We start from the raw sequence: 18,848 nt of genomic DNA, 5'->3' as shown, positions 1-18,848 counted from the left end.
TTGATATTAGCCTGATTTACAAGGTAAATGTACAATTTCTGCTGTGAGGTATGTCTAAAACTTTGTTGCATTGGCATTCATTACATTTATCACTAATTGGGAACATCCATCTGCTAAAGATGATGGAGATCTCAAAGTGGCTGTATCTGTTGCAGATGTTACCTATATGGTTGATACGTAAGGATCTCAAAAGAGATAAACTCTTTAGGGGTTTCCTCTGGAATGGGAAGAAGGCAAGATTACCATTAAGGGTACTAATGTGATCCTCAGCTCAAGGGGGATTAAATTGCTCAAACCTATAAAGATAGAATTTAGCATGTACGTCGCGACACATAGTGAACTGGTTGTTTGGCTTCTCCTTGAGAGCATTTACAAAGTTGGTTTGGACCATATTCTTTGAATTCTTTACTTCAGGTAGAACTGGGAGGTGTTGACAGGCCTGAAATCCCATCTGGTGGTGGTCTCATGTAGGAAAGCATGGCCATTGCTGTGTAGATAGTCTCACCAGTGAGGGAGAGTTTCATCTTTATGTGTATAAGCGGGAATCCACAATTTATACAGTGATGGAGAATGCGGTGTTAAAGAATGGCTCAGGAAGGGACTTAAGAGTATCCATCAATGTTTTAATGAGCACACAAATAGGCTACAGAGTTTTCAAGAGCTGCATAATCAATTTTCCTTACCACACAAGGATTTTTGTGCTTACCTTCAGTTGAGGCATTATATTACAAAACTCCTCAAGGCTAACCCAGATGTAAGCTGAGGGGAGACCATGAAACAGATCCTTTTGGTTGAGAAAATGACAAAACTATCTTATGCTATGTTCAATAAAGCTTAAATCAAACTAAAGGATCAATAATATCATTTTGAAAATTTTGCAAGATGGTCAAAGTGCTTGGAATTTACATTGTCAATACAGGAGCTCTAATATTATTATAAATGAATCCCGAAAGTTAAGGAAAATATAGTGTTAAGAGAAACACAGTGCAAGTTTTATACCAGTTTTATTAGTCGAGAAAAAGAGCACATAAATCGCAGATCTGCTCCTCAGACTTCTGTCTTAAAAGTGGGAAAGTAGTAGGCGATTATATCCATGGATTCTGGCCGTGTCCAAAAATACAAAAATTCTGGAGAGAAATAGAGTATTGTTTCAAAATTCTCAAAGTGGTATGTAGAGGAGGACCAAGAGTCTGGCTCTTCAGCATATGTGATGAGGTTAAGAACATAAGAACATAAGAAAATGCCATACTGGGTCAGACCAAGGGTCCATCAAGCCCAGCATCCTGTTTCCAACAGTGGCCAATCCAGGTCATAAGAACCTGGCAAGTACCCAAAAACTAAGTCTATTCCATGTAACCATTGCTAATGGCAGTGGCTATTCTCTAAGTGAACTTAATAGCAGGTAATGGACTTCTCCTCCAAGAACTTATCCAATCCTTTTTTAAACACAGCTATACTAACTGCACGAACCACATTCTCTGGCAACAAATTCCAGAGTTTAATTGTGCGTTGAGTAAAAAAGAACTTTCTCCGATTAGTTTTAAATGTGCCCCATGCTAACTTCATGGAGTGTCCCCTAGTCCTTCTACTATCCGAAAGAGTAAATAACCGATTCACATCTACCCGTTCTAGACCTCTCATGATTTTAAACACCTCTATCATATCCCCCCTCAGTCGTCTCTTCTCCAAGCTGAAAAGTCCTAACCTCTTTAGTCTATCCTCATAGGGGAGTTGTTCCATTCCCCTTATCATTTTGGTAGCCCTTCTCTGTACCTTCTCCATCGCAATTATATCTTTTTTTAGATGCGGCGACCAGAATTGTACACAGTATTCAAGGTGCGGTCTCACCATGGAGCGATACAGAGGCATTATGACATTTTCCGTTTTATTCATCATTCCTTTTCTAATAATTCCCAACATTCTGTTTGCTTTTTTGACTGCCGCAGCACACTGAACCGACGATTTCAATGTGTTATCCACTATGACACCTAGATCTCTTTCTTGGGTTGTAGCACCTAATATGGAACCCAACATCGTGTAATTATAGCATGGGTTATTTTTCCCTATATGCATCACCTTGCACTTATCCACATTAAATTTCATCTGCCATTTGGATGCCCAATTTTCCAGTCTCACAAGGTCTTCCTGCAATTTATCACAATCTGCTTGTGATTTAACTACTCTGAACAATTTTGTGTCATCTGCAAATTTGATTATCTGACTCGTCGTATTTCTTTCCAGATCATTTATAAATATATTGAACAGTAAGGGTCCCAATACAGATCCCTGAGGCACTCCACTGTCCACTCCCTTCCACTGAGAAAATTGCCCATTTAATCCTACTCTCTGTTTCCTGTCTTTTAGCCAGTTTGCAATCCACGAAAGGACATCGCCACCTATCCCATGACTTTTTACTTTTCCTAGAAGCCTCTCATGAGGAACTTTGTCAAACGCCTTCTGAAAATCCAAGTATACTATTTCTACCGGTTCACCTTTATCCACATGTTTATTAACTCCTTCAAAAAAGTGAAGCAGATTTGTGAGGCAAGACTTGCCCTGGGTAAAGCCATGCTGACTTTGTTCCATTAAACCAAGTCTTTCTATATGTTCTGTGATTTTGATGTTTAGAACACTTTCCACTATTTTTCCTGGCACTGAAGTCAGGCTAACCGGTCTGTAGTTTCCCGGATCGCCCCTGGAGCCCATTTTAAATATTGGGGTTACATTTGCTATCCTCCAGTCTTCAGGTACAGTGGATGATTTTAATGATAAGTTACAAATTTTTACTAATAGGTCTGAAATTTCATTTTTTAGTTCCTTCAGAACTCTGGGGTGTATACCATCCGGTCCAGGTGATTTACTACTCTTCAGTTTGTCAATCAGGCCTACCACATCTTCTAGGTTCACCGTGATTTGATTCAGTCCATCTGAATCATTACCCATGAAAACCTTCTCCATTACGGGTACCTCCCCAACATCCTCTTCAGTAAACACCGAAGCAAAGAAATCATTTAATCTTTCCGCGATGGCCTTATCTTCTCTAAGTGCCCCTTTAACCCCTCGATCATCTAACGGTCCAACTGACTCCCTCACAGGCTTTCTGCTTCGGATATATTTTAAAAAGTTTTTACTGTGAGTTTTTGCCTCTACAGCCAACTTCTTTTCAAATTCTCTCTTAGCCTGTCTTATCAATGTCTTACATTTAACTTGCCAATGTTTATGCTTTATCCTATTTTCTTCTGTTGGATCCTTCTTCCAATTTTTGAATGAAGATCTTTTGGCTAAAATAGCTTCTTTCACCTCCCCTTTTAACCATGCCAGTAATCGTTTTGCCTTCTTTCCACCTTTCTTAATGTGTGGAATACATCTGGACTGTGCTTCTAGAATGGTATTTTTTAACAATGACCACGCCTCTTGGACATTTTTTACTTTTGTAGCTGCTCCTTTCAGTTTTTTTCTAACAATTTTTCTCATTTTATCAAAGTTTCCCTTTTGAAAGTTTAGCACGAGAGCCTTGGATTTGCACACTGTTCCTTTTCCAGTCATTAAATCAAATTTGATCATATTATGATCACTATTGCCAAGCGGCCCCCCCACCGTTACCTCTCTCACCAAGTCCTGTGCTCCACTGAGAATTAGATCTAAAATTGCTCCCTCTCTCGTCGGTTCCTGAACCAATTGCTCCATAAAGCTATCATTTATTCCATCCAGGAACGTTATCTCTCTAGCGTGACCCGATGATACATTTACCCAGTCTATATTGGGGTAATTGAAGTCTCCCATTATTACTGCACTACCAATTTGGTTAGCTTCCCTAATTTCTCTTAGCATTTCACTGTCCATCTCACCATCTTGACCAGGTGGACGGTAGTATACCCCTATCACTGTAGTCTTCCCTGATACACAAGGGATTTCTACCCATAAAGATTCAATTTTGTATTTAGTCTCATGCAGGATGTTTATCCTGTTGGACTCTATGCCATCCCGGACATAAAGCGCCACACCTCCTCCCGACTGCTCCTCTCTGTCATTGCGATATAATTTGTACCCCGGTATAGCACTGTCCCATTGGTTATCCTCTTTCCACCATGTCTCTGAGATGCCAATTAAGTCTATGTCATCATTTACTGCTATACATTCTAATTCTCCCATCTTACTTCTTAGACTTCTGGCATTAGCATACAAACATTTCAAAGTTTGTTTTTTGTTTGTATTTTTATTCTGCTTTTTAATTGATAGGGATAAGTTAGAATTTTTTAGCTCAGGTGAGTTTTTAGTTACAGGCACTTGGACTACTTTTCTAATTATTGGAACCTCACTGTCGGGATGCCCTAATTCTAATGCATCATTAGTATCCTTTAAAGATACATCTCTCCGAACCATGCGCTGCTGAGCGACTGTCGGCTTTCCCCTTTGTTCTAGTTTAAAAGCTGCTCTATCTCCTTTTTAAAGGTTAGCGCCAGCAGTCTGGTTCCACCCTGGTTAAGGTGGAGCCCATCCCTTCGGAAGAGACTCCCCCTTGCCCAAAAGGTTCCCCAGTTCCTAACAAAACTGAATCCCTCTTCCTTGCACCATCGTCTCATCCACGCATTGAGACTCCGGAGCTCTGCCTGCCTCTGGTGACCTGCGCGAGGAACAGGTTCAGCCTACTTTACGTTCCAAACAGAAACTGTTTTTAGATAAAGTGAGCTTAATTGCAAAGGAAACTGTTATGGTCGCCGACTGCGGCGGTCCGCGGTTGGGACCGACTGTCATGGCCGCCGGTCCTGGCAGACCGCGACCAGGGCAAAAGCCTAACCGCGGGGTCAGGTGGTCTCCCAGGCTCCGATGGGCGTGGGCAGTCCTCTCCCGCGCTTCCCTCACGGCCGTTGTCACTGACGGCGTCCGGCCGCATGGCTCCTTTCCTGCAGGGTTGACTCCGCCCCCCTCTGGGGCTGACTAGGGCCGCGCACGCGGCTGCAGGCTAAATTTAAAGGAACCATGACAGGAAGTTGTCGTGATTCCTCCTTGGACTCCTTCCTATAATTTTGGTATTTAAGGCAAGGTCTGCTCCTCAGACTTTGCCTTGGTATTGAGGCTTCCTGGTTGGTCAAGTTCTGAGCTCGGAGTTCCTTGGTTCCTCCGACTGAGCCTGTTCTTGTTTGTTTGTTCCCGCTTCTGCTCTTCTTCCTCCTTGGTTGGATTCTTGTGGCGTGACTCTGGACCGGCTTCAGACCTCTCTCCTGGCATTGACTCTGGACTGGCTTCCGACCTCTCTCCTGGCGTTGACTCTGGACCGGCTTCTGACCCTTCACCTACTTGGACTACAGGACCTGCTTTCGACCACTCTTCGGCTGTCACTACTGGACAGTCTTACGACCTGCTGGAGGCGCCAGCGGTCTGGAGACCACGACCCGCAGGAGGCTCCTGCATCCAGACCAACTCTCCGTCCTCTGTGATTCACCTAAGTCCAAGTGGTCCTGGTCCCTACAGGCTCCTCCTGGGGGGACCAAGGACTTCCAGCATCTCTTCAAATTCTGCAGTAACAGGCCTCGCCTTCCGACGAGAGGGGTCTCAAGGGTTCACTCTCTCTGAAGTAGCCCTTACCCTTCCTCGGACTAAGGATCCACTTCCAGGTTCATAACAGAATACCAAGGCCATGGACCCGGCAGAGGCCTCAGCCAGGCAGGCCATTCCTGGACTGGCCCAGAAGATTATGGAGCAACGACTATTGGAATCTATGGCATCCTCCCTAGAATGGCTCAACGCTCGTCTCGATTCATTGGCGGCGGCTCAGGCAGTTCCCTTACCTTTACCTCCACCATCCGTGATGCCGGGGAACACTCGTTCAAACATTCCATTACCGGCCATCCAGTGCTCCTACCATGTGACAGGATCTGGCCAATGGCATGGATACCCTGTCACAAGGTAAGAGCAAAGGATGGCCCAGTAGCCGGAGGACAGCCTGGAGCGGGAGATCGCTCCCGGGACCCCCACTGGACCACCAGGTACCTGTAAAAAGGTTTTGGAGGGGTTGGGAGGGTGGGGGAAGCTAAGGGGTTACTTTTAAAGGGTCAGGGTGGGTTTAGGGGTTATTTTTGTGTGCCGTTTTTCCCGCCCTCCCCCAAAATGATAAGGGAAGCCCCATGATCAATATTGTGGGGTTTTCCTATTGTTTTGGGAGAGCCCCCGATTTCTGACGATTTTGAAAATATCGACGATATTTTCAATTGTCCGAAGCCCGATTCACATCCCTAGTAACCAGACCACTGACCATATCCTCTCCCACTTGCTTCAACTGTGGAAGGAGATGTCATTTGGCAAGGGACTGTTGTTATAAGGAAAGTGAAGCTATGGAAGTCAACTTTGTGATACAGCCAACACTAGAGGCTAAAGTCCACTTGGATAAAAGCAAATCTCCAAAAGCAGAGATGATCCTCAAATCAAAGGAAAAAAGGAACCTTGGAGAAACTGGCACAACCTAGGAACAAGACTATGAATAGTTTTTCCTTCTGGGCCCTTTGTGTGAGGAATGGAAATGAGGAAGATCACTGCTCATATGGAAATGCAGAAAACAAAGAGCCCTTAGTAAGAGCAGGTAAAGTCAAAGGGGAACCCAAACCGCAGTTATGTTCTTTTTCTAAGACAGAGGACCACATGGCTTGAAGACATAGAGTGGGAATACAAGCTGGTGAAGTGACGCAAGAAGGAGCAGGGGGGCAGAGGCAGAGCCCCAGAATGAGAATGAAAATTGGGAGCACGAATGGGCAAACACTGTCACAAACTGTAACTTAGTAGATTTATTTAATTCTTTTCTATACCGGTATTAGTGGTTACATCATACCGGTTTACATCCGAACTGAAGGTAGAAAGTACATCAAACAGGGACCACATCAAGGACTTATGGAATTCATGTTCCAGGTGGAGCTGGACAAAGTTCCCACCCAAGCTCTAGTAGACTCAGGGTATAGTAAAACTCTGGTTCACAATGGTCTGGTCCAAAAAGAGCACATCAGCTATGAGGAAAGAGACACTCGCCTGTATACTAATATCTAACTAGTCAGGTAATGCTGATGACCCCGGCAGGACCAAGCCATTATGGAAATGGAGTCCTTTCCTAACTCCCATACCCAATGGTTCTGGGGTGTGATTGTCCCCAATTTGCCACCCTGTGGGACTAACTCACAGATACGAGGGTAAGTCAGTAAGTAAGTCACGAATCTCTCTACTAAGGTAATAAAACATATATCTGTAATGTTGTCATATTCCATAGATGGCAGCACCTTAGAAGTGCTTATGTACATAAATAGTTATTTAAACTGTGCATGCGCAGGGGCTGTGTACACAAGGAAAATGGCTGCCGTGTTGACAGATTGTACGGTCGAAGAACAACGTGCTGTTGTCAGATTTTTATGGGCTAAGGGCTTAGTGGCAAAAGACATTCATAAAGAAATGTATCCAGTATATGGAGAGAAATGTCTCTCGCGTAAAGCAATTTATAACTGGACCGATAAATTTGCACAAGGATGTGCCAACGTGAACGACGAAACCAGACCTGGTCGACCTGTAGAGATTGCGACAGAGGCAACTGTGAAGCAGGTTGAAGAGATGGTTCGCGCTAACCGGAGGGTAACAATTGACGAAGTTGCCAAAGAAATTGGGTGTTCTCACGGATTAGCATATTCCTTAATGCATGATGCATTGAACTTTCGCAAAGTCTGTGCAAGATGGGTTCCCAAACAGCTGACCGAAGACAATAAGAACAACTGGATGGGTGTCTGTTTGGAAAATCTCTGCCGTTATGCAAACGAAGGTGAATCAATGATGACGAGTCGTGGGTGCACCACTATCAACCAGAAGCGAATCGTGATTCCATGCAGTGGAAGCATCCACTATCACTGACACCGAGAAAGTTCAAGCTTGTGCCTTCTGCAGGAAAGGTGATGTTGACTGTGTTTTGGGACCGAGATGGGATACCCTTAACCAGTTTTCAGAAGCATGGTGAATCTGTTAATTCGGCTTCCTACTGTGCTACTCTATTAAAGCTTAAAGGAGCTATTCGTAGAAAACGCCCAGATCTGGAAAAAAGAGGAGTGCTGATTCTTCACGATAATGCCAGACCACACACTTCGAATGAGACTTGTCAGACAATTGCGAACCTGCACTGGGAAGTTCTTGAACATCGCCAGCGATTTTCACTTGTTTGGCAAACTGAAAAGCCATCTCGGTGGTAAACATTTCACCAGTGATGAAGAAGTGGAAAAAGAGGTGAAGCGCTGGTTACGATGCCAGCCAAAAGACTTTTACGCAGAAGGTTTTGACGGACTTTTCAAATGCTGGGACAAATGTATAAATGTTCGCGGCGATTACGTTGAAAAGTAGTTGGTTTTTGTTGCGGCTGGACTGCTGTGAGAGTAAACGTGGACCCTTGGGCCGGCCTACTGATGGTGATAGGGCAGGCCGGGAGGCGGAGACACCAGCTGGCAGGGGTTCACCCGGAGCCGGGGACTCCCCCGGGAGGAGCCCGTAGGGACCCGGACCCTTGGGACTTAGGTGCTGCAGTGAATGTCCAGGAAGGCCGTCTGTGATGGGAAGGCAGGAGGCCTAGCAGTAGCAAAGGCGGGTCAAGTGTTGCCAGAGAGTCACAGCAAAGACCAGGACAAGGAGCTGGCCCTGAACGAACACTGGAACCAGCGCAAGCGAGCTGAGGTAAAAGTTCGTGGCAGTCCGGGTAGGGTTGCCGGCAGGCTGAAGCAAACGTGGAAGGGCACCTGGAGGCACGGGTGATCGCGGGCTGTGGCGTAGTCAGAAGCAAACTGTAGTCTAGGCTGGCAGCGAGCTGAAGCGAAGTCAGAAGCAAACCGGAGTCTAGGCAGGCGGCGAGCTGAAGCGGAGTCAGAAGCAAACTGGGGTCAAGGCTGAAACCAGGAAGACAACAGGAAACGCAACTGGAAGCAACTTAGATAGCTGGGAACCTCGTTGCAAGGCGTTTAGGGACTGACTGAGCGCCGGTTATATCGGGAGTGGAGCGTGACATCAGCCGAGGAGGCGGAGCCGGGCTTCCATGAGCTGGGCGCACAAGAAGAGCGTCCTCGCGCGCGCGAGGCCAGAGAGGAACGGGCCCATAATAGCGTTGGCCACGTGGGATGTGCGCGTATCGGGAGCCCACTGGGGACTGGAGCAGGAGGAATCCTGCGGCCGTCGGAGCGGAGGTAGGCTGGCCTGAGCCCTATCAGGAGAGGGGCGGTCAGGACCGCAACAGTACCCCCCCTTTACGGCCCCTCTTAAGAGGACCGGGTTTCTCTGGGTGTTCAAGGTGAAACTGCTGAAGCAGGGATTTGTCCAGGATATTACGGCTGGGCTCCCAAGTGTTGTCCTCGTCGCCGCAACCCTCCCAGGCGAGGAGATACTCCCATCTTCGGTTGCTGAACCGTACATCTAGTGCCTCACGTACTTGGTATGTAGGATCATCAGCGATGGGAGTAGCAGATGGATCCGGAGGTTTACGGTGGTAGCGGGAAAGGACCAAGGGTTTTAGCAGCGAGACATGGAAGACGTTGTGGATCCGAAGTGAGGAGGGCAATATCAAGCGATATGATACGAGGCCCACCCTCTCCGCAATGCGGAAGGGACCGCAGAACCTGGGTGCAAACCTCCTTGAAGGGAGTCGGAGATGAATGTTCTTTGTACTGAGCCAAACCCGATCTCCTGGCTGATAGGTAGGTGCTGGGCGCCGGTGGCGATCAGCGGTTCGCTTGGCAGAGGAGGCTGAGAGTGCCAACTTGTCCTGAGTAGTCTGCCAAAGTGTCTGTAGTTGCTGAGCCGTCATCTGAGCGGCCGGAGAAACACTAGGCGTAGGAATGGGGAGCGGGGGTTTCAGCTGCTTCCCATATACTAGCTGGAAGGGTGAGAGTCCAGTGGCGGCATGAAACTGATTATTGTAGGCAAATTCGGCCCAGGGCAGAAGCTCAGTCCAGTTGTCTTGCTTCTCATTGATGAAAGCCCGTAGGAAGGTCTTTAGAGAGCGGTTCATTCTCTCAGACTGCCCATTGCTCTGAGGGTGGAAAGCGGTGGAGAAGTTGAGCTGCACTTTGAAGCATCTGCAGAGAGCTCTCCAGTAGCGTGCTGTAAACTGTGGCCCTCGGTCAGAAACAATGTCCTGGGGAAGCCCATGAATCCGAAATATGTATTGGGCGAAAAGCAGAGCCAGTTCAGGCGTGGACAGTAGCTTGGGCAATGGGACAAAGTGCGCCATTTTGGAGAAACAGTCGACGGTGACCCAGATGACCGGCTTTCCATGTGACATTGGCAGGTCGACCATAAAGTCAGTAGCTAGGTGTGTCCAGGGTTCTGTGGGAACCGGGAGAGGCTGCAGAAGGCCGCACGGAGGACCGGGGCTGGGCTTTTGCTGAGCACAGGTGGGACATGAGCTCACGTAGGTGCGGACGTCCTGTCGAAGGTTAGGCCACCAGTTGAACCAGTTGAGAAGCTCCAGTGTCCGTTCTCGCCCGGCGCGGCCTCCAGTGAGGAGTCGTGAGCCCAGCGCAAGGCTTTTAGACGGTCTCGTCAGGGAACTACGGTCCTATCCTGGGAGAGGACCGTCAGGGCTGACAGGCGGACTTTGCTAGGATCCAGAATGTATTGAGGAGGCTCAGGGTTATCCTCAGATAGAGAGGTCCGAGACAGGGCATCGGCCCGAAGGTTCTTAGCTGCAGGGCGGTATTGTAATGTAAAATCAAAACGGCTGAAGAACATGGACCATCGGGCTTGACGGGGGTTTAGTCGCTGGGCTTGGGAAAGAAATTCCAAATTCTTGTGGTCCGTGTATACGGTGATGGGGTGGTTCGCTCCCTCGAGCCACTGCCTCCATTCCTCGAAGGCGAGTTTGATTGCTAAAAGTTCTTTGTCGCCGATGGAGTAGTTCGCTTCTGCTGGGGAGAACTTCTTGGAGAAGTACGAGCAGGGAAGTAACTGTCCTGAAGTGGAGTGTTGGCTGAGGACCGCCCCAACGGCCATGCTGGAGGCGTCGACCTTGACGATGAAGGGTCTTGCCGGGTCCGGGTGGTGGAGACAGGTGTCCGCCAGGAATGCCTCCTTTAAGTCTGAGAAGGCTTTAACTGCTGCGTCGGACCAGTTCTTGGCGTCAGCTCCCTTGCGGGTCATGGCAGTGAGAGGAGCGACCCGATGCGAGTATCGAGGAATAAAATGTCTATAGAAGTTAGCAAACCCCAGGAACCTTTGGAGAGCCTTGAGGCCCTGGGGTTGAGGCCACTTGGTTATGGCCGAGACCTTCTCGGGGTCCATCCGGAAGCCAGTGGACGACATGATGTACCCCAGAAAGGGCAAAGACTCTGCCTCAAAGACACATTTTTCTAGTTTGGCATACAGACAGTTGTCCCGGAGTGCCTGTAGAACTTGTCGGACGTGCTGGCGATGAGATTCCAGGTCCTTTGAAAAGATAAGCACGTCATCTAAGTACACTATGACGTGAGAGTGTAACATCTCACGTAAAACCTCATTCATGAGGTTCTGGAAGACGGCCGGGGCGTTGCAGAGTCCAAAGGGCATTACCAAGTACTCATAATGCCCATTCCTGGTATTAAAGGCCGTCTTCCATTCATCTCCTGGTCGAATACGTACGAGGTTGTAGGCCCCCCGGAGATCCAGTTTTGTGAATACTCGTGATCCCTGGAGGCGGTCCAACAATCCCGGGATCAGTGGAAGGGGATAACGATCCCGCTTGGTAATGGCATTCAAGCCACGATAATCTATACAGGGGCGGAGTGAGCCATCCTTCTTAGCCACAAAGAAGAAGCCGGCTCCTGCGGGGGAACAAGAGGGTCGAATGAAGCCCTTAGCAAGATTCTCAGTAATGTACTGAGACATGGCTGCAGTCTCTGGCAGGGATAGCGGATATACCCGGCCTCGTGGGGGTGTGGTGCCCGGTAGAAAATTGATAGGGCAGTCGAATGGCCGGTGTTGAGGAAGAATCTCTACCATTTCCTTGGAGAAAACGTCAGTAAAGGCCTGATATGGCTCTGGTAAGAGAAGCGAAGAGTACAGCTGAAGAGGCCTCGGAGGATGTGGAACCTGTAGGCAGTGTTCAAAGCAGAAGGGACTCCATTTGGTGAGCTGGAGGGTGTCCCATTGAATTACCGGCGAGTGACGTCGGAGCCACGGTAGTCCAAGGACCAGGGGATGCACAGCCCGTTCCAGCACTAGTAGAGAGATCTCCTCTGAGTGGCATAGCCCGGTTTGGAGAGTCAGGGGGGCTGTGCAGCAGGTAATGGTCCCGGGAAGCAAGGTGCCTCGGATGGAGGAGATGCATCGTGGGGGATCCTTGGGTTGTGTGGGGAGCGACAGCTGATCCACCAGGTCGGCCACGATGAAATTGCCCTCGGCGCCAGAGTCAATGAAGGCACGGGTCTGGAGTTCCCCACCGGGATATTTAAGAGTCACTGGTATGGTGCATTGAGGAGCTGAGCCCGCAAAGCCTAGGAGTAGCTCCTCAGAATAACCTAGGCACGGTCGTTTTCCGGACGCTCCGAGCAGTTGGAGAGGAAGTGCCCCTTGCCCCCACAATAGAGGCAAAGGCCCTGCGAGCGGCGTCTCTTCCTTTCGTCTGGGGTCAGGGGAGATCTGCCTAACTGCATAGGTTCTCCGAGACTGGCCGAAGTGGGTGGCATCTTGGGTGCTGAGGTTCTGGTGATACTTGGAGGCTGGGACGGAGCCCTATGATAGGAGCGCGTCTCCTTATCCCGCTGCTGTAGATGACGGTCCACCCTGCCGGCTATCTCGATTAAGTCATTAAGGTCATCCGGGAGATCTCGGCCTGCTAACTCATCCTTGATGCGACTGGTTAGGCCCTCCAGGAAGATCCCCCTAAGACAATCATCCCGCCAGCCAACTTCCATGTCTATGGTATAATCAGCCACTGAGCGCGTCCCTTGCCTGAGATGCAAAAGTTCAGATGCAGCCGTGGTTTGGCATGCAGGATCGTCAAAAGCAAGACGAAAGTTGAGAACGAACTCCTGAAGGTTCTGTAACAAGGGATCTTGACACTCCCACATGGGAGAAGCCCAGTCAAGTGCTTTGCCATCCAATAAGGAGAATATGTATGCCACCTTGACTGCGTCGGAGGGAAATTGTGCAGGCAAGAGAGTGAAACGCACATAGCACTGGTTCAAGAAGCCTCGGCATGCTTTGGTATCCCCGGCATAGCGGGTCGGTGCAGGCAACTGGGTTACCGATGAGGAGCTGGGTACTGGCGCAAGAGGCAAAGCTGGAGGCGGGTCCGGTGGAGCGGTCTCCAGACGGCTAACCAGCTGCTCCACCGTTGCAGCAAGGGCGTCGATGCAATGCTGTTGCTGTTGAAGGCGCTGTGCCATCCCCGGGATGGCCTGTAGGCCTGGAGCCTCCGCCGAGTCCATGGCTTTGCAAACTGTTGCAGTTGGACTGCTATGAGAGTAGACGTGGACCCTTGGGCCAGCCTACTGATGGTGATAGGGCAGGCCGGGAGGCGGAGACACCAGCTGGCAGGGGTTCACCCGGAGCCAGGGACCCCCCCCGGGAGGAGCCCTTAGGGGCCCGGGCCCTTGGGACTTAGGTGCTGCAGTGAATGTCCAGGAAGGCCGTCTGCGATGGGAAGGCAGGAGGCCTAGCAGTAGCAGAGGCGGGTCGAGTGTTGCCAGAGAGTCACAGCAAAGACCAGGACAAGGAGCTGGCCCTGAACGAACACTGGAACCAGCGCAAGCAAGCTGAGGTAAAAGTTCGTGGCAGTCCGGGTAGGGTTGCTGGCAGGCTGAAGCAAACGTGGAAGGGCACCTGGAGGCACGGGTGATCGCGGGCTGCGGCGTAGTCAGAAGCAAACTGTAATCTAGGCTGGCAGCGAGCTGAAGCGGAGTCAGAAGCAAACCGGAGTCAAGGCAGGCGGCGAGCTGAAGCGGAGTCAGAAGCAAACTGGGGTCAAGGCTGAAACCAGGAAGACAACAGGAAACGCAACTGGAAGCAACTTAGATAGCTGGGAACCTCGTTGCAAGGCGTTTAGGGACTGACTGAGCGCCGGTTATATCGGGAGCGGAGCGTGACGTCAGCCGAGGAGGTGGAGCCGGGCTTCCGGGAGCTGGGCGCACAAGAAGAGCGTCCTAGCGCGCGCGCGAGGCCAGAGAGGAACGGGCCCGTAATGGCGTCCGGCCACGTGGGATGTGCGCGTACCGGGAGCCCACCGGGGACTGGAACAGGAGGAATCCCGCGGCCGTCGGAGCGGAGGTAGGCTGGCCTGAGCCCTATCAGGAGAGGGGCGGTCGGGACCGCAACAGGTTTTTACAGAAAACTATTTGTGACTATATTCTGTATATTTCACAGTAAATAATTCATCTTTTGCATTTAAATAAATTTCATGAATATTAATCCCATGTATGTTTGTGACTTACTTACTGACTTACCCTCGTAATAGGGGCATACCATATGTGCCACAGAGGAGGAGCCAGGAGTTAGCCCAGGCATGGCTGGGTGCTAGACCTAACAAGCCCAAGCTGAGGGAGTGTATAAGAAACTCTCTCAGAACACCTTAAAGGACCAGCCACAGTTATCTGGCCCGGTCCTCCTTAAGAGCAAGGGATTCTAGGTCAGGGAGGATCCCATCAGCTGGGGATAAGAGAGCAGGGCCTAGAGCAGTGGTTCTTAAACTTTTTTCTTTTGGGACACACCTGACAGATAATGCTTACATGCATGATACACTGAACATTTGACCATCATGGGGATAAATGTATACATATATTCTGTATCCACAGGAACCCGAAACACCCCTTCCCTCCCGTCTCCAAACATTGATTGCAGAGCAGAACTAGGATATTTCAAATACACTCACCATATAAAAAAGATATTCTGATTCTGGTGCTATCTCAGTAACCACAAACTCCCTTCTTACCAGGCACATTGTAAAATACAAAACCTGAAAAAAAGTACTCAGCATATTTACGCATACCGTAGCAATAAGGACTCTAAAAACTCAAACAGCAATAGCCCTACCTATGAAAAGGCAGCAGTACACAACCAGTGCATGTCCTTCTGCCTGCCCTGTGACACACCTCCCAGGACCTTGCGACACACCAGTGTGTCCCAACACACCTGTTGAGAACCACTAGCATAGAGGATTAGGTGGGGCCCTGGAGGAAGAAGGAAGCCTCGAGCAAGAGAATTGCACTGTAAGTTGCTTTTTCACATTTGTTTGTGGATTCGCATAGAATAGCAAAGTTGCTTTGGCTGATAATTTCAACAAATAAAGAGATTTATAGAAGATTTTGCCAGAATCCAGACTAGAAATGTCTGGTGATATCATTAGTGTAATCTTCCTCATTTAGAATGCTCATATCTTGCTACCAATTATCTGCAAGACAGGTTACAAACCAGCAATTGCCACAAAAAGAAAACATGCAAATGGTAAGAGCAGTAGCAGTTTGAAAAGAAAACTGGCTACATATTTCAGCAACTGGGACAGAATAGTATTGTTGCCAGTGTTGTGAAGATGTGTAGGGAATTCATGAGAGTAAAATCAATGGAGTCTAGTAGACAGAGTATAGCAGGGCTTAGCTTCATGTGGTTGACCATCATCTACTCTAAGCATGAGGAGCAACACAAAATCCAGAATTTCTTTTCAGGGGAATAAAATTCTCCTTTGAGACCAGACATATCAATCATATTTATATATGTACATGCATGTATATGTGATAGCACTCACTGGCATACATTACATCCCACATGCACACAATATAGTCAAAAGTTGCTCCTAGTCTACATTACCCCTTACCACAGTGCTCAGTGTTGCTAACGAGCTCCAATTCTGTCCTACACTTCATGAATGTATTTAAAGTAGTTGATTTTTAAGCTCTGGCTACTCTATGGCAAGGCTGGCCAACTCTAGCCTTCAAGAGCCACAAACAAGCCCAGTTTTCAGGATATGCATAATAAATATGCATGAAATAGATCTGCATACAATGGAGGCGATGCAAGCAAATCTATCTTATGCATACTCATTACGAATAATCCTGAAAACTAGGCCCGACTTTGGCTCTTGAGGACCGGAGTTGTCCACCTCTGCTCTGTGGCAATGATTTCTGAATGGAAGCATTAAGGAACTACACATTTGAGGCACAGAGGCAGGTTCTGTACTCTAGATCACCACCTTCCCTAGTAATTGGAAAGCTGCAGATCATACCTTCACTGACTCCATTGACAGTGACATTTTCCATTAAGGCAGCTCTGCACGGATCCGATAATACTGATTCCAGGCGAATTACAGCTTTCTCCAACCTTTCCAGCAACCCCTGCATCTCTGCCATTCTGGAAAAAAACAACAAAAAAAAAGAGCACGGTGACTGATCCAACATAAGTGCGTATCTGTCTGTACTTCTTGTTACTGTGCCAATCTTCAGTTCCTGTAACTGCCAGCAATTTCTGGATGGGAAAACAAAATGCAGAAAACCCGGTAGACTCTAGAAAACTCTGTGACCCAAATGTGCAATGACTCAAACATAGCGGTGCAGGGTCTGTCATCCTTTCATAAAAAAGGCTCTTCTCCTGCCATTGTGAAAGTTAATGATGTGAAACGATGACACACTTGCTATGTCCTAAGTTACACCAGGGAACTCGGTAAGAAGAATGCACGCAGGACACGTACAAGCAAAGGCTGTGCATGCATCACCTCCTCCTCAATGTTCTGAAAACTCCCTCCCCTCCAACCATAACCAAACATTTTTCCCTATTTCCAACGCCTCTCTTATCATTTATTTTAGATAAGTGCATTCGCACAACATCAATCATTGAAATCTATGCCCAACCAAAGTAAGTAGTGCAGACAAATGGCATACAGTAGAGGAATCACCAGAAAGACCAAGAGTTAGGTTGAATAGAGCAAGGGGAAGAGAAAATGAGAGGAAAATCTGGGTGTGTAAAAAAAAAAAAAAGGTATAAGCAGCCAAAAGTGTTTAGATCACTCAAACGGATTAGTATAGACTGAACTTTATCCTTTTGGCAATGCCTAGCATTATGGGGGAGTTTCCCTATCTGTTCATTTTTTTTAAGTAGCTACAAAAAAAACCCTTAATGCTTTAAAAAGCAAATTATCTAGACCTTAGTTGTACAGTTAAGTATTATGGGAAGTTTGAGGAAATCTGGTGAGAACTGGATATCATCCTTTTAAAACAAAATTGTACCCTTCATATGTTGTGCAATATCTCAGGGATGTGCATGGCAAATAATATCCATTTTGCATCAGTTAAAAGTTTTTTCTTTTAGGCTGCAAATTTTGAGCTTTGTTAGGCCTGCCGCACCACAGTCTGCCTGAGTACTGGAAGCAGCCATGATGCAGAAATTCTCTCATATACCGGATCTGGTTGGGCCACACTGACTATGAAGTCATAAAAGGAATAAAATACAGAATGAACCAAATGGATACTATCCTCCATGAGGTGATTTGCAAAACTGTTCTAAATATAACTACTCCCATAAGTTCAGAGGAACTGCAGGGCAGTCACCTAGAGAATTAAAAAGTAATAGCTTAAAAAAAGAAAGACTTGATGTATGGCGATTACTACTATTCCCATTATGGACACAGGAAATGATGCTGTGCATTGGTGGGTGCAGTTCTTCTGTTTAGTTGGATGGGCGTGATGTTCCATCTGTTATGTGAATGAGGATCCTGAGACCCAATTAACTAGACAGACATGCCTTGAAAGACTTTTCACTCTCTCTTGCAGTACAACAGGTTTCTTGGCCAGTTTTTATTTTGTCAGATGGCGACATGCAAATCATGTAAAGTAGAAAGACATAATTAATTAGAAAATGTGATGCTGTAATATTCCAGCTTGACTAAAAACTACAGCCATCTGCTAGCTAAATTAAGAACTACATTTTTTTGAGTCTTCAGCAAGTATTATTTTATGGTCTGAGCCGCAGTATTAGACTTTCAGCAAGTGGGAGAGACAAGCGATTAATACAGAGACATAAAATCTGGAGAGAAAAGTTTAAGTACCAAATCTAATTACAATAATTCATTCTGAGAGAGAAAAGGCAGCCCAGGAGGTGAAATAACTCCATGGGTTAGCACAGGGATACAGAATCTTTCACCTCTAGGACACCACTTCAAATCCAACCCGGCCTGACAGTGACCAAAAGCCATTACCAACTGGAAGCTATTTCATGACCTATGTGAAATGAGCTGGCAGATCTCCATGGACTGATATGCACATTATTAAAACCACCGTTACAGCTGGTACTGCCTGGCACCTCTGCAAGCAGTCTCAGGAAAGAAACCAGAGATGGAAAAGGCATGGAGACAATCTCTCCCCCAAGAGGTGTCCCTCCAGAAGAGGGTTGAGGCACATTGAAGGGGCTTAATTTTGTAGCATTGCACACAAAGATAGCCGGCCAATACGCGTACATAAGTTACACCAATTTTCAAAGCGGATTTACGTGCATCATCTATCTGTTTTGAACATTATTCCACCAAATCGACCTGCACACACTTACACCTGCTACAATGGGGGCAGAATTTGTTTCCTTAAAATGTGTGCATACTTTTGGATTTCCAAACTGCGCACCCATCTTCCCAAAATGCCTGCACCTAGTCCAGGCATGATTTTTTTTTATGAATGTTTTTATTTGTTACCCGCCTAGAACAGTAGCTAAGCAGGCTAGACATACCTTAAATAAATTCACATGTGCATGTAAGTCAGCGTTTCCCAACCAGCGTGCCTTCAGAGCTGATCAGGTGCGCCACAGAAAAGTCACCACCGGCTGACGTTCACATTCGGGCCAGCACCCAGGCTCTGCTCTCAGCACCTCACAGCAACAAGAGACGGTGGCTCTTA

General features: G+C 47.6%; 1 protein-coding gene across 1 annotated transcript in view; it reads right to left on the bottom strand.

The window, feature by feature from the left end:
* Positions 1–18,848, bottom strand: part of CAP2 (cyclase associated actin cytoskeleton regulatory protein 2) — a 317,746-nt gene that overhangs the window by 267,264 nt on the left and 31,634 nt on the right. Inside the window, exon 2 of the mRNA XM_029590710.1 lies at positions 16,196–16,320. Within this exon, the coding sequence (XP_029446570.1) occupies positions 16,196–16,319 (124 nt within the window). The 5' untranslated portion in view covers position 16,320. The remainder of the gene's footprint in view (positions 1–16,195; positions 16,321–18,848) is intronic.

The sequence above is a fragment of the Rhinatrema bivittatum genome, chromosome 2, assembly GCF_901001135.1.
Source record: "Rhinatrema bivittatum chromosome 2, aRhiBiv1.1, whole genome shotgun sequence".
NCBI classification, from domain to species: domain Eukaryota; kingdom Metazoa; phylum Chordata; class Amphibia; order Gymnophiona; family Rhinatrematidae; genus Rhinatrema; species Rhinatrema bivittatum.
The sequence above is the reverse complement of the archived record's forward strand: the minus strand, read 5'-3'. Positions and strand labels throughout refer to the sequence as shown.